The sequence below is a fragment of the Bubalus kerabau genome, chromosome 17 (assembly GCF_029407905.1).
Source record: "Bubalus kerabau isolate K-KA32 ecotype Philippines breed swamp buffalo chromosome 17, PCC_UOA_SB_1v2, whole genome shotgun sequence".
Lineage (NCBI taxonomy): Eukaryota > Metazoa > Chordata > Mammalia > Artiodactyla > Bovidae > Bubalus > Bubalus kerabau.
Genome location: NC_073640.1, coordinates 55,575,043 through 55,589,152, shown reverse-complemented (window position 1 = coordinate 55,589,152; position 14,110 = coordinate 55,575,043). Strand labels below are relative to the sequence as shown.

Genomic DNA, 14,110 nt, shown 5'->3' with positions numbered 1-14,110 from the left:
ACCTCTCAGAAGATACTGAAGCCTCTCGCTCCTGTAGCGGAAGTGCCCGGACTGCACGCTGCTCTCGGACTACACTTCCCAGAATCCCCCACCGGAACAAGGGCTGCGGTCCCTCGCCCTAGGGAACGGAAGTGGCGCTGAATACCCGGCGCACTGGACCACACTTCCCAGAATCCTCGGCAAAAGTAGTGAAACTTTAAAAAATGAAGCTCGTTCAGTTCACCGAGGTGCTGTTTTAGCTTCATCTTTCTTTTCCTTCCTATCTTTTGGAGGGCTTGGGGTGTTGTTTTCATTACGTTACTAATAAGTGTGGCTGAAAAGTAAATGTGGCTGCATGAAAAAAGGGAAAGAGAGAATCTCAAACTTGGTTTATTGTGTTTTTTCACTTGTACCTGGATGCATTTAGACCACTGACAATGTTTACTTGGCATGACCTAGTCATTCCAATATGTTAAAGACTCACCAGAAGGAAAAGTAACCTTTGATCAAGTCACAAAACAAATAACAAAAAAACAATAACTTTTGTTGGCTTTAATCGCTCCTTTTGAAAGCTGGAGTTTCTAGCAAATTAAAGAAGATGCATTAGCAAGTAGGGAGGGAAATACTGTAACTTGAAAAAGAAAGGCCTAGAATACAGGCATACCTCAGAGATATTTTAGGTTAGAGTCCAGACCACTGCAGTCAAGCAAATTATGAAATAACGTGAGCCTCATGAATGTTCTAGTTTCCCAGTGCATATGTTATTACACTATAGTAGTCAAGGTATGCAATTACATATTAAAAAATAATGTATGTACCTTAATTTAAAATGCTGCTGAAAAAATGGTACCAGAAGACTTGCTTGACACAGGTTTGCCACAAACCTTCAATTTGAAAAATCATCATAACAAATAAAACCATCATAAATACTACAAAATGTTTTTTCTCCAGGTTGGTCTAAATCACTGAGCCATGATTATTCAAGAAGTTGGTGTGAAAGTGGGGTATCCTGCTCAGACAACCGTAACACATTCAACTCCTTTTTTTCAACTTTATGAGGTATAATTGATAAGTAAAATTTTAATATATGTGTTGAACTGATATATACTGTGAAAGGATTCCCACAAATGAATTACTTAACACATCATCACATAGCTAACTCTTTGGGGGGCAGGGAGACCCTTTAATATCTATTCTTAGCAAATTTCAACTATAGAATATTGCATTATCAACTATAGTCACCAAGCTATAGATTAGACCCTTAGATCCTATTCATCTTAAAGCTGAAAGTTTGTACCGTTTTTATAACCTCTCCCCATTCCCAGGCAGCCACCACCATTCTTATACTGTCTCTAGGAAGTTTGACACTTTTTCCCCTTTGGATTCCACATATAAGATAAAATGATACCATGCAGTGTCTTTCTGTCTTGTTTCATTTAGTTTATGTCCTACAATTTCATTCATGTTGTCACAAATATTTCTCCATATTTTTCCTGTGAACCAAGGGTTAGAACGGTTTGATTCCAGTTTTGTTTTTTGTTTTTTTTTTTAGGAAACAATACTTCATCGGGGTTCTGTTTGTATCTCCTATTATCCTAACTGGAAGCTGCCAAGACACCCCTAAAAAGAACAAGATGAGAAAATGTCTTCTACCAAATACCAAGACTCACTGCAAAGCTATGTTGAAGTAGTGTGGTATTAGTAAAATTACTGAAAAGTAGATCAATCAAAGGGAATTGAGAGTCAAGACATCTATCTAATCATTTAAATCACTGATTTTCTTCAAAAGTAGCACTGCAAAGTAGTGGGGAATAAGGGAAATTTTCAGTAACTGGTATAGCAACAACTGAATATTCAAATGGTGAATAATTAAATTATATGGGAGGCAATATAGACCTTTCTTTAAAGATTCCATAAGCTGATTTTAGTTCTGTCACCTATCAAAAAATAAATAAAAAGGAGAGGGAGGGAGAAAAGGGAGAGAACTGATAAATTTGATAAGGTCTGGAGGTTAGACAATGTTATATATCAATATTCAATTTTCCTGAGTGCTATACTTGTAAATATATAAGTAAATTTCCTTGTTCTTACAATTTATCAATACAGGGTAAAAGGACTGGAACATATTCATGGTTAAGAAAAAGTACATGTCAATGTAATATTACCCAGCCATAAAAAGGAATGCATTTGTCAGTTCTAATGAGGTAGAAGAACCTAGAGCCTATTATATAGAGTGAAGTAAGTCAGAAAGAGAAAGACAAATATTGTATATTAACACATGTATATGGAATCCAGAAAGATGGCACTGATGAACCAATCTGAAAGGCAGCAATGGAGATGCAGACAAAGAGAACAGACTTGCGGACACAGTGTGGGAAGAAGGTGGGAAAAACTGAGAGTAGCACTGAAACATATGCATTGCCAGGTGTAAAATTAGACAGCCAGTGGAAATTTCCTGCATGACACAGGAGCACAAATCCAATGTTCCGCTGACAACCTAGAGGGGTGGGGTTGGAGGTGGCAGGGAGGTTCAAGAGGGGGGGACATGTGTACACCTATAGCTGATTAATGCTGATATATGGCGGAAACCAACATAATATTATAAAGCAGTTATCCTCCAATTAAAAATAGTTTTTAAAAGTATGTGTCAATATGTGTGCACATACATACACATTCACATACATTAAGAGAATATGTTTCAAATATGTTAACTGGTGAATCTGCATAAAGGGTGCATGAAAGATTTCAAATAGTTTTTATAACTTCTGGCATGTGTTAAATTATTTCAAAACAATAAGTTTAAAAAAACGTAAAAAATTTACATGAAGCAAAATTCCATCATTTAGAGACCAGTAAAAATAAATACCTACCTTTTCTTTTTAATGAGATCACACAAGAATCCCATGCTTTGTTTCTCCAGGTGAAAGTTTTCTGGATATCTTCCAACATCCATTAACAACAATTAGCACTAGATAAATAAATCATAAAATACTTTGGCAATCCAACTGATTATTTGTTTGCTATTATAAACAATGATGCAATGAACATTCCTTCATATCCATCTGTGGCAGATATATGTTTTAATTCATATTATCATAGAAAATAGTCATATTATAAATTCTTGGCTATATGAAACTTTTAGTATTTTATTCATTTTCATAGTTTTACAGTATTAGTAAAAATAATGACCATTATAAATAAGTATAAAATGGAAGTTGATGAAAAAATAATCCCAAGTCTTCCTTGACTCCCACCCTCCCACCAAAAAACTAGCTAGTATATGGCAAATATCCTTTTCACATATTATCTTTAGGCATATATTCACTTTGTAGTGGTGGATGGTTTAGTCGCTAAGTCGTGTCTGACTCTTGTGATCCCACGGACTGTCGCCTGCCAGGCTCCTCTGTCCATGGTGTTTTCCAGGCAAGATTACTGGAGTGGGTTGCCATTTCCTTCTCCAATATTCACTCTGAGAGATCATTTAAATCAAGTGGATCTTACCAAGAGGGTTACAACCTATTTTTTCCCTGTTACTATCTATGGTTCTATGTCACCAACCATTTTAGTGGATTTGCTAGAAAGAGCCACCTGAAGAATCCCTTTCCATCTCAATATTTTATAGCAGCGGACCCCAACCTTATTGGCACCAGGGACTGGTTCTGTGGAAGACAATTTTTCAAAGGACCAGAGGTAGGGGGAATGGTTTTGGGATGATTCAAGCACATACTTAGCTCCACCTCAGATCATCAGGCATTAGATCTTAGAGATTAGGGACCCCTGATTTATAGTTTATCACCAGCATGGACTCTCCAAAACCCTGAATGTGTGTATCCTGACTGAAGCCGTCAACATGTTTCTCATTTTTAAAGATTCTTGCCAGTGTGGACTTTCTGATGGTATGTCAGCCGTGAACGGTGACTGAAGTCCTTACCGCATACGTTGCACTTGTAGGGTTTTTCTCCTGTGTGGACCCTCTGGTGGGCTTGAAGCCGAGAACTCTGACTGAAGCCCTTCCCACAATCCTCACATTTAAACAGTTTCTCCCGGGTGTGGACGCTCAGGTGGACTCGAAGATTGGAGGGGAGACTGAAGGCCTTCCCGCACTCCTCACACTTGTGGGGTTTCTCTCCCGTGTGGACCCTCTGGTGGTGGCGAAGGTTCAGGCTCCGCCCGAAGCCTTTCCCGCACTCCTCACACTTGTAAGGCTTTTCGCCAGTGTGGCCCCGCTGGTGGTAAATGAACTGGGAACTGTATCGGAAGCCCTTCCCACACACATCACATTTGTAGGGCTTCTCCCCGGTGTGGACCCTCTGATGGGACTGAAGACCCGAGGACTGGCTGAAGCCCTTCCCGCAGACACAACACTTGTAGGGTTTCTCGCCTGTGTGGACCCGCTGATGGACCCGGAAGTCTATGGCCTGACTGAAGCTCTTGTCACACGCCTCACATTTGTAGGGCTTCTCTCCCGAGTGGACTCGCTGATGAGCATGAAGGTTGGACCTCCAGCTGAAGCCCTTCCCGCATGCCTCGCAGGTGTATGGTTTCTCTCCGGTGTGAATGACCTGGTGCAGCTTCAGGTTGGAACTGTAACTGAAGTCCTTGCCACACACGTCACACCTGTAGGGCTTCTCCCCGGTGTGGACTCGCTGGTGGGTCTGGAGCTTGGACGACTGGCTGAAGCCCTTCCCGCACGTCTCGCACTTGAACCGCTTCTCCCCAGTGTGGACGTTCTGGTGGACTTGAAGATTTGAAGCCTGACTGAAGCCCTTCCCACACTCCTTGCAGGTGTAGGGCTTCTCCCCTGTATGGACGCGGAAGTGGATGTGGAGGTCTGTGTTCCGGGTGAAGCCTTTGCCGCAGGCCTCGCACCGGTAGGGCTTCTCACCAGTGTGGACGCGCCGGTGGCAAATCAGAGGCGAGTTGTGACTGAACCCCTTGCCGCAGACGTCGCACTTATAGGGCTTCTCCCCGGTGTGGACCCTCTGGTGTATGTGGTAATGGGCGGCCTGCGTGAAGCCCTTCCCGCACTCCTCACACTTGTAGGGTTTCTCGCCCCTGTGGACCCGCTGGTGAACACGGAGGTTGACGCTCCAGCCGAAGCCCTTGCCGCACTCGTCACACTTGTAGGGCTTCTCTTCCGTGTGGACTCTCTGATGGCACTGAAAATTGGAACTCTGGCTGAAGCATTTGCCGCACTCCTCGCATCTGTAAGGTTTCTCCCCTGTGTGCGTCCGGTAATGGATGATGAGGCCTGTGCTGCTGCCAAAGGCCTTGCCACAACTCTCACACCTGTAGGGCTTTTCTCCTGTGGGGTTAGAGTGATGGGGGTGAAAGGAGTTCTCATGCAAACCATCGCCGGATTTAGGACATTTATTGACAGTCCCTCCTGGGTGAATTCTCTGATGAGTCTGCAGATGGGAGCACTTTTCTCCAGGGTCAACCTTCTGATGAACTGGGAGCACTGCACCATGACTGAAGCCCTCCCCACACACTCTACAGGGATGCGGTCTCTCTCCTTTGCAGGGTGTCTGTTCTGTGTCAGTTTTACCAGGATCGCTCAGCGGTGAATTCTTTGTGAAGCCTTCACATACATGCAGATGATTTTTCACATTTATCTGTTTACCTCTGCTTGGATTCTCTGACTCACTCAGGCATCTACTCCCACAGGAAGCCTGGGCTGTCAGAATCAAAAACTCCTGATTCTCAAGGCAACGGAAGTGATCTCCTTTATGATTCATTATATGGTTCTCATCTTCAGAAACTTGAAGAGAATCACCTTGCAGGAACCAGGAACTCTTCCTTTGCAGAGTTAAATCATTTGTGGCCTGTTTCCAGATTTGCCAGCAGGACAGCTCTTCACACGAGAGGTATTTTAACATGACTTTCCCAAGAGTCTCCATCTCATTTGGGATCTTGCTGCCTAAAGAAAAGATGATATTCAGGGGTGAGGACAAGTAAATGCTTTGTTCAGAAATATCGGGGTTTCACACCCGGGCCATGGGATGAGGCCTTGATAATCCAGTGCAAGGGTCATGTCTGTACCACACCGTTTATTCTTTTGTTATTCTTTCCAAAGCAAAGAAAGGGGTCAGCAGACTCTTATGGAAATGTGACTCCTTTAGAACCATAGGTCCAACAGTTTAATAGGAGGGTGGTAGGTTTGAAACCAGATGGCTGCAGGACAACTAAGACAACCCACACTCCAGAGAAAAGCAACATCGATTAAAAGCCCCCTCATCTTTTCCTTAGCAGCCTTACAATAAGTGGGCTTCTACCCAGTTAAGTTATAAAAGCTCAGAGTGCAGGCACAGAACAGTATTTTAGGTCCTGGTAGAAATGATCTTCTAAGAGCAAATCTGGGAAGCAGTTGGGATAATAGCATCCATTGTTCTAAACCTGGGAGTGATTCAGGTCTCTGTGAAAAGAAGCAGGAAAGGGGAAAACTAACTTTGAACAGCTGGGAAAGAACTTGGGTGGAGGAAAGAAAGAGAGCAGAGTGCAGACTCTCAAAGGAAACCTCAAATGGGAGGAGAGGGGGTGTTCTATTCAACTTAGAAAGTTTTTGTCCAGGAAGCTGTGAAGCTTGCCTTTTCTCTTATTCCCTTTGGGTTCTCTGCTTGAGGCCTTCCTATCACCCAATGTAAAAATAATTCCTCCCCACTCCCCACACTTTCCATTCTTCCCATCTGTCTTATTCTGCTTTATGTTGCCCACAGCACTTACTGATCTACTAATACTCCCTAGTTTTTTCTTCCCTCTTAGACCCACTAGAATAACAATCATAAGGAAGACATGCACTTTGCTTTCTTCACTGCTTTATCCCCACTGTAGCAGAATCCTTTGAATTGCTGACATGTTTTAGAGAACTGTGAGACCAATCCCATACCTTGTGACAGGGAAAAAGAAAAGATTAAAAACATTAAAAGTGTATCAAAAGCAATAGGGTACCACTACATGAAATGCCTGTTTCATCTGTAGACACACACATAAATATGCACATGCATTATATTCATGCTGGGTTGGGATGTAAAATACTCCTTATTGAGGATCACAGTTAAAAATGTATGGAAGGGGCTGCCCTGGTGGTCCAGTGATTAGGAATCCACTTGCCAATGCAGCGGACACGGGTTTGATCCCTGGTTTGGTCCCCGTGGTCTAGTTGTCCACGGGGCAACTAAACTCATGCACCACAGCTACTGAGCTTGTACTCCAGAGGCTGCGAGTGGCAGTTACTGAAGCCTGCAGACCTAGAGCCTGTGCACCACAAGAGAAGCCACCACTATGAAAAGTCCGCACACCACAACTAGAGAGCAGTCCCCGCTTGCTGCAATTAGAGAATGCCAACGCAACAATGAAGACCCAGAACAATAAATAAATAATTAATTTTTTAAAATGTATTGAAGTCGCTGGCTTAAAATGTTTAAGGGGGTGTCAAGTCCTGAATGATTTCCTTAAATGGAAAGTTACAGTCAAATATAAACTGAACAAGTCCCAGCAGTTATGTGCACGCTTCTGGGTATGACAGACTTGCTAACTGAACGTCCTTAAGATGCCCATGCCCTAATCCCTGGAGCCTGCAGATATGTGAATGGACACAGCAACAAGGATTTTAGGTTTGACTGAATGAAGGATCCTGAGATGGGGAGGTTATCCTGGATTCTCCAGATGAGCCCAGAGTAAAGACAAGGGTCCTTGTAAGAGGGAGACAGGAAAGAACTCACCCAGAGTTCCCTACACATCTCCCTCCAGTACCAATATGCATCCTTTTTGCTATAATAAAATCATAATTGTACGTAGAGAGCTTTCCTGAGTTGTCCTAGCAAATTATTGTAGAAACGCCTGAATTTGTAGCCAGTTGGTCAGAAGTGAGGCCCTGGGAACCCCAGGCTGGTGTCTGAAGTCCTGGTGGGCAGTGCCCTTAGCCTGTGAACTTTTCGTGTTTGGTATCAGAACTCATTGCAACATGTAGAAGGCTTCTCATGTTGCCTATGACATCAGCCTATTATGACACCAGATGCAAAGTACACTGAAAAATCTATTTAGATTTTCTGTAAAAATTCCGTAATTTTCTGAATTACACTGGAAAATCTATTTAGGAATTCTGTCATTTTCTTTCCTGATCAGAACTCCTTCATATCCATGGGTTATGTCAATGCCCTTAGACTTCTGGAAATATCCAGCTTGAAACAATTACCATATATGTCATAAGACTGCTTGGGTAGTGGCTATTTAGAAGTTCAGTGGGAAGTTGGCTGGAGGGATGAGGCAGTTCTTGTTCATAAGCAGCCAACTTGAAATTGTTACATGAGAAGTGATGAACTATAACGCCTGGCATCTTGGTGTGGCTAGTTTTTGATAATTTAGTGATACATTGTGATAACTGTGAACAGCTTTTATCTTACAAGGTGACTGAGTATGTACTGTTACATATTGAAAGATGTTAAGAAATTAGAGTTATATTAGAGGTTCATTGGGAGACAATGTTCCAAAATGATCCATTAAATCCTGAAATGTGGATGATGAAGAGGTCCAAAAAAAAACTACAAAAAAACATTTGAGAAAGGGTGGCAGAAAATGCTACCAGATTTCTTAAGAGAAAGACTTGGTCTATGGCACAAAGGCAAAGTGTGACAATATGGAGGCTCATGATTCCTGAGGTCCAGTGTGCAATGTAAAACACTGTAAATTACCTATACTTCAATTAAAAAAAAAAAAGAAAAGTGAGATCCTTTCCAGTGAAGCAAGTATGTAGTATTCCTGAAGGCATCAAATGTGAAGCAACGTGTAGACCTGAGAAGGGAGATGGACAAATGAAGGCAGATCGGCGATTCTCAGAATTCAGGGCCTGGTCCATCATGTTTGCAGATAAACTTCTCTGCTTCATTCTTCAGGCAGAGGGAGAGTATATACACTTACATTCCCATGAATGTCTAATATGTTTAAATGGGTAGAAGTGAGGAATGTGCAAATTAAAAGATAAAGGAAAGAAGCGGAGGGAAAGGAAAAGGAGGTCAGAAAGTGAAGTGAACAAAGCAGATCTGAGCGAGGGCAGGAGAACCGAGGGCCACGGAGGGGCTGGGGATCTGGAGGATGAAGCGCACTTCACGGATGAGGAAGGCTGGGGTCACAGGTCAGGAGGAACTGTGAGGAGAGCTTCCTCACCCCTGCTCCAAACAATAGTAATTTTTAGAGTAATTTCTTCACCCAAGAATTATGTGCTGGGCACCTACCATGCAGAAGGGCCATTGGAGGCTTTGAACAGAGACAGCAAATACAACTGCCCAAATTCTTACTTTCACAGGGAGACAGATGATGAACAAGGAAATAAAGACAGGTTACTGAGTCAGGAGGTGATCAGTGCTTAGACACAAATTAAGACAGGGTGAAGGCATGGAGAATGGGGAGAGGATGGGACAGTAAATGGGGCAGACACAGAAGGGCTGTCTGATGAGATGAGATTTGAGCAAAGACCTGAGTGAGTAAGGGAGTGGCTGGGGGCCTGGACACCAAGGCAGAGAGCAAGTCGAAGGCCAGGAAACAGAGGAGAATACTCCAAAAAGGGCCAGGATGGCAGGGATGATGTAAGCAAGGGTCAACAGCCAGGTGATCAAAGAGGAACTTGGTGAGAAAGCCAGGTCAGGTAGGGTCCTGCAGTCCATTGGAGGGTCTCGGAGTGAGACGGGAGGCCTTAGGAGAGTTTCGAGCAGAGGAATAGCGTAGTCTTACCTGCTTTCTAAAGAACCAGTCTGGCTACTATGTGAGATTACAGGAGTGCAAGGGTGGAAGCATGGAGACCAGCGTGGAGGCTGCTGTCACAGGCAAGAGACGACGGCATGATGTGGAGAGAAGCAGATTAACTAATACCTGAAGTAACAGCTGAGTGGATCTCACTGGAATGCCCATTTCTTTGGGTTTCCCTCTCCACTGTCCACAGTTTTTCTTCTGTCTCCAACTGGGATACCATATCTGCTTTGAATGGAACATGTCCTAGGAAAAGCCAGATATATATATTTAAGGTGAACACACCGCTAAAAGAGATCTTTGTCCAAATTCTATAACCCTTGAGTGATATTTCAAAACCTTCTGATCATGAACTGTAATAAGAAATAAATTTTGGGAACTACACTCAATGTTTTGTAATAACCTACAAGGGAAAAGAAACTGAAAAAGAATATGTATATACAACTGCATCACTCTGCTATACACCTGAAAATAACAAAACACTGAATTAATGTATCAACTATACTTCAATTAAAAAAAAAAAAAGAAATGTCATAACCTAGTTCATGACTATAAATAGATAAAATCAGATTTAGCCAATGTCTGTTTTTATCATACTTCCCACATTCTCACACTACTTAATGCAAACGGTCATGGGTTTTGCTGCAATGTGAGTGGGTCTTAAGGAACTCTGACAGTTTCTATTCTTATTCTATTTTATTGAAAAAAAATAATCCCAGTACAATGAACTAAGGTGACTCCATGATCCACCAAAATATTTGACAAAGTATATAAGCTAAGCTGTGCATTTCTAGTTCATCTAAAACAGGGTTTTTCAATCAGGCACTACTGATATTCTGGACTGGATATTCTGTGTGGTGGGGGTTGTGTTGTGCATTGGAGGAGGTTTAACCACATCGCCAGCCACTAGATGCCAGTAGCACCCCTCGCTCAGCTGTGACAATCAAAACTATCTCCAGACATCACTGAACATCCCCAGGGAGGCAAAATCACCCCTGGACAGAATTTTGCCCAAGTAGACAGGGACCAGAGAAACCTGTGAATTAGAAACATCTCTGTCTTCCAGGTCAGGGAACCATTTCAAAAGGTCCAAGGTGGACAAGGAAATAACAATCCACTCTGATACTCTTGCCTGGGAAATCCTATGGACAGAGGAGCCTGGTGGGCTATAGTTTATGGGGATCACAAAAGAGTTGGACACGACTTAGCAACTAAACCACAACAACAACAAAATAGTAACTATAAAACTAACCTTCAGTTAAAAAAAAAATTGGCTAAAAGGTCCAACCCTTCAAACAAAGAAGGATCAGAGACTCTCAAGGGGGATGAGGTTCAGGGTCAGAGGGCGCCCGTCCTCACCCACTGAGACCAGGTTCCAGAAGTTCTCCACCATCACATCCTGGTACAGCTTCCTCTGGGCCGAGTCCAGTAACCCCAGCTCCTCCTCAGTGAAGACCACAGCCACATCCTTGAAGGTCACGGCCTCCTACAACATCAAACACGTGTCAACTCAATCTTACAACCTCCACTGGAAGGACAGCATCAAGCAGGATAAAGAAGATGAACCCCAAAACGGTTACTGATTTGGAGGGACTCCAGGCAGTTTTCAGTCCCAACACTTGTCTCTTTCTCTCAGTGACAGCATTATCACCTCCCTACAACCCCACTCCATCACTGTTTTTAACGTCTGCAAAGGTCGTGGGCCATCAGTAACCCTCTAGGACAGGTGCACAGCTTCTGGTCTGTGCTTTAAAGGCACAAGCCACATCCAGAAACTGCTGCACGTACAGCTGGTGAAAGCATAGGCTAAGTTCACACTTCAAGGCTTTAATTATAGGATACTGGGCAAATTCCCTCACCTCTCACTATCTTAATTTCCTCTCCATAATGGTATCTAAATCACAAGGTGTTTGAAAGGATCATATTAATGAATACACGTAAATCACTTACACTGGTGCCTGGAACATAATAATAAGTGCTCAATAAATTTGAACAAGCAGTTTTATCATAATCTCTTTCATTTCATTTTGTGACCGTACAGTATAGTATTCCTTAGAACTGGTGACTTAGCTTTACTCAATTCAAATAAAGTACATTTAGTTACAGATATTTACATATCATCAATGCTGTAAAGATCCTTTTTTCAGAGACCTTAGCCAAGAAGTAGCAATTGCAAAGTCAAAAAATATGCACTTTAAAATATTTGAAAGTGTAATGGCACTTTTCCCTCTCAAAAGGTTTTCCCAATTCACCTTTAACATGCTGCTAAGCTGCTAAGTCACTTGAGTCGTGTCCGACTCTGTGCGACCCCATAGACGGCAGCCCACCAGGCTCCCCCGTCCCCGGGATTCTCCAGGCAAGAACACTAGAGTGGGTTGCCATTTCCTTCTCCAATGCATGAAAGTGAAAAGTGAAAGTGAAGTTGCTCAGTCGAGTTTGACTCTTCGCGACCTCATGGACTGCAGCCTACCAGGCTCCTCCGTCCATGGGATTTTCCAGGCAAGAGTACTGGAATGAGGTGCCATTGCCTTTCACATGAAGGAGTATAAATGCGCCTGAATCTCTAGACAGGTTAATAAGGACCTAAAGCTTTGTTGGGAAAGATTGAAGGCAGGAGGAGAAAGGGATGACAGAGGATGAGATGGTTAGATGGCATCACTGACTCAATGCACATGAGTTTGGGTAAACTCTGCGAGTTGGTGATGGACAGGGTGGCCTGGCATGCTGTGGTTCATGGGGTCGCAAAGAGTGGGACACGACTGAGCGATCGAACTGAACTGAAAGCCTTAAAAAATGAAACAAAAAAAATTCAAGAATCCAAGTGAAATAAATAAATAGGAAGATTTATTAACATTTTCACACATTTAGTTATTAATGATCATTATTTTCTTCATAAATCTACTTTCCTTTTTTTTTTTGACACGTCTAATAATTTCTTTTATTCATATTCCAGTTGGGTCTTAGTTTGTGTTGCTAATTTTGATAAGAATTAGAGATATTAAACCTTTATCTAATGTTTACACGTACACCTCATTGGACTTCCCTGGTGGTCCAGTGGTTAAGAATTTGCCTCCCAATGCAGGGCACATGGGTTCGATCCCTGGTCTGGGAAGATTCCATATACCGTGGGGCAACTAAACCCACAAACCACAAGTACAGAGTAGCCCCCTCTTGCCACAACTAGAGAAAGCCAGTGTGTAGCAAAAAAGACCTAGCACAGCCAATAAATCGGTTACACAATAAAATTCTAAATAAATAAATAAGTATATCCCATCAGTTCTAATATTGCAAATATATAGTCATGAATGCCTATGAAAAAGGAAAATGAGAAAGTGAAAACAGCTAGTCTGTAAGGAGGATAGTACTGTAAATTATGTTTGTCTATTTTAATTTTCCCTTATTTTTTCAAAGATTGCTTTGTGAAGCAAAGAAGATGATAAAACAAACAAAACACACAGCCAGCAGCAGCAGCACACAACGTGCACTCAAGATGTGTTGTGTTCATTAAGCTTTCCAAGGAAGATTAGGGACAAAGATGTCCCTAATCTCTGAGAAATAAAATCCTTAGAAGACAGAAAGCAATGCCTTACTTACCTGAAACTCGGTCATTTTCTCATGTTCATTCTGGGGAAAGTCAGAGTCCTGAGAAGGCATAACTGGGGAAGGACAAAGAAGCCATGAGATGCAGGCTACGGCTTTCATGACCCCATGTGGATCTTTGCAGAGATTATGCACGAACACGCATGCTCCAAGGTAGATACGCCCACATAGCTTGGTAAGCAGAGCTTGGAGTAGACTGCCCCTACTAACAAGACTGTCAGCCAGCAGCCAATGGACAAAGAACAACCTGCACGACCACACACAGTATCCCTATGGTGAAGATTTCTGCTCCTACTATACAGAAAATGAAAAGACAACCTATGGAATGGGAGGAAATGTCTGCAAATGATGCGACCGATGAGGAATTAATCTCCAAAATATACAAACAGCTCATACAGCTTAATATCAAAAATGTAAACAACAGGGGGACTTCCCTGGAGGTCCAGTGGTTAGGATTCCAGGCTCTCACTGCTGTGACCCAGGTTCAATCCCTGGTTGGGAAACCAAGATCCCTGCAAGCTGTGAGGTACAGCGCAAAATACAAAATAAAATAAAAATAAATTTCAATAAAAGCAAACAACCCAATCAAAAAACGGACAGAAGACCTAAGTAGACATCTCCAAAGAAGACATACAGGTGGTTAAAGGGCACATGATAAGATGCTCATCATCATTAATTATTAGAGAAATGCAAATCAAAACTACAATGAGGTACCACCTCACACTGGTCAGAATGTCCATCATTAAAAAGTCTACAAATAATAAATGCTGGAGAGGGTGTAGAGAAAAGG

General features: G+C 42.5%; 1 protein-coding gene and 1 long non-coding RNA gene across 11 annotated transcripts in view; one reads left to right on the top strand and one right to left on the bottom strand.

The window, feature by feature from the left end:
• Positions 1-14,110, bottom strand: part of LOC129632200 (zinc finger protein 227) — a 29,495-nt gene that overhangs the window by 11,567 nt on the left and 3,818 nt on the right. For 5 of the 10 annotated variants that reach the window (XR_008704405.1, XR_008704410.1, XR_008704411.1 and 2 more), the window contains exons 3-8: positions 13,315-13,376; positions 11,080-11,206; positions 9,844-9,966; positions 3,911-5,899; positions 2,850-2,947; positions 3-330 (exon numbers count right to left, since the gene is read on the bottom strand). Coding sequence is in view for 2 of the 10 variants with exons in the window: in XM_055553653.1 (XP_055409628.1) it covers positions 2,868-2,947; positions 3,911-5,899; positions 9,844-9,966; positions 11,080-11,206; positions 13,315-13,376 (2,381 nt within the window). In the remaining 8 variants the exon portion in view is untranslated. Of the gene's footprint in view, positions 1-2; positions 331-1,093; positions 1,473-2,849; positions 2,948-3,039; positions 5,900-9,843; positions 9,967-11,079; positions 11,207-13,314; positions 13,377-14,110 lie in introns of those variants that run through there. The other 5 variants (XR_008704407.1, XR_008704409.1, XM_055553653.1 and 2 more) reach the window with 4 other exon arrangements.
• LOC129632208 (uncharacterized) lies at positions 88-1,710 on the top strand. The gene is made up of 3 exons (XR_008704422.1): positions 88-227; positions 931-1,038; positions 1,532-1,710. It is a non-coding gene; the product is annotated as an uncharacterized LOC129632208 (long non-coding RNA).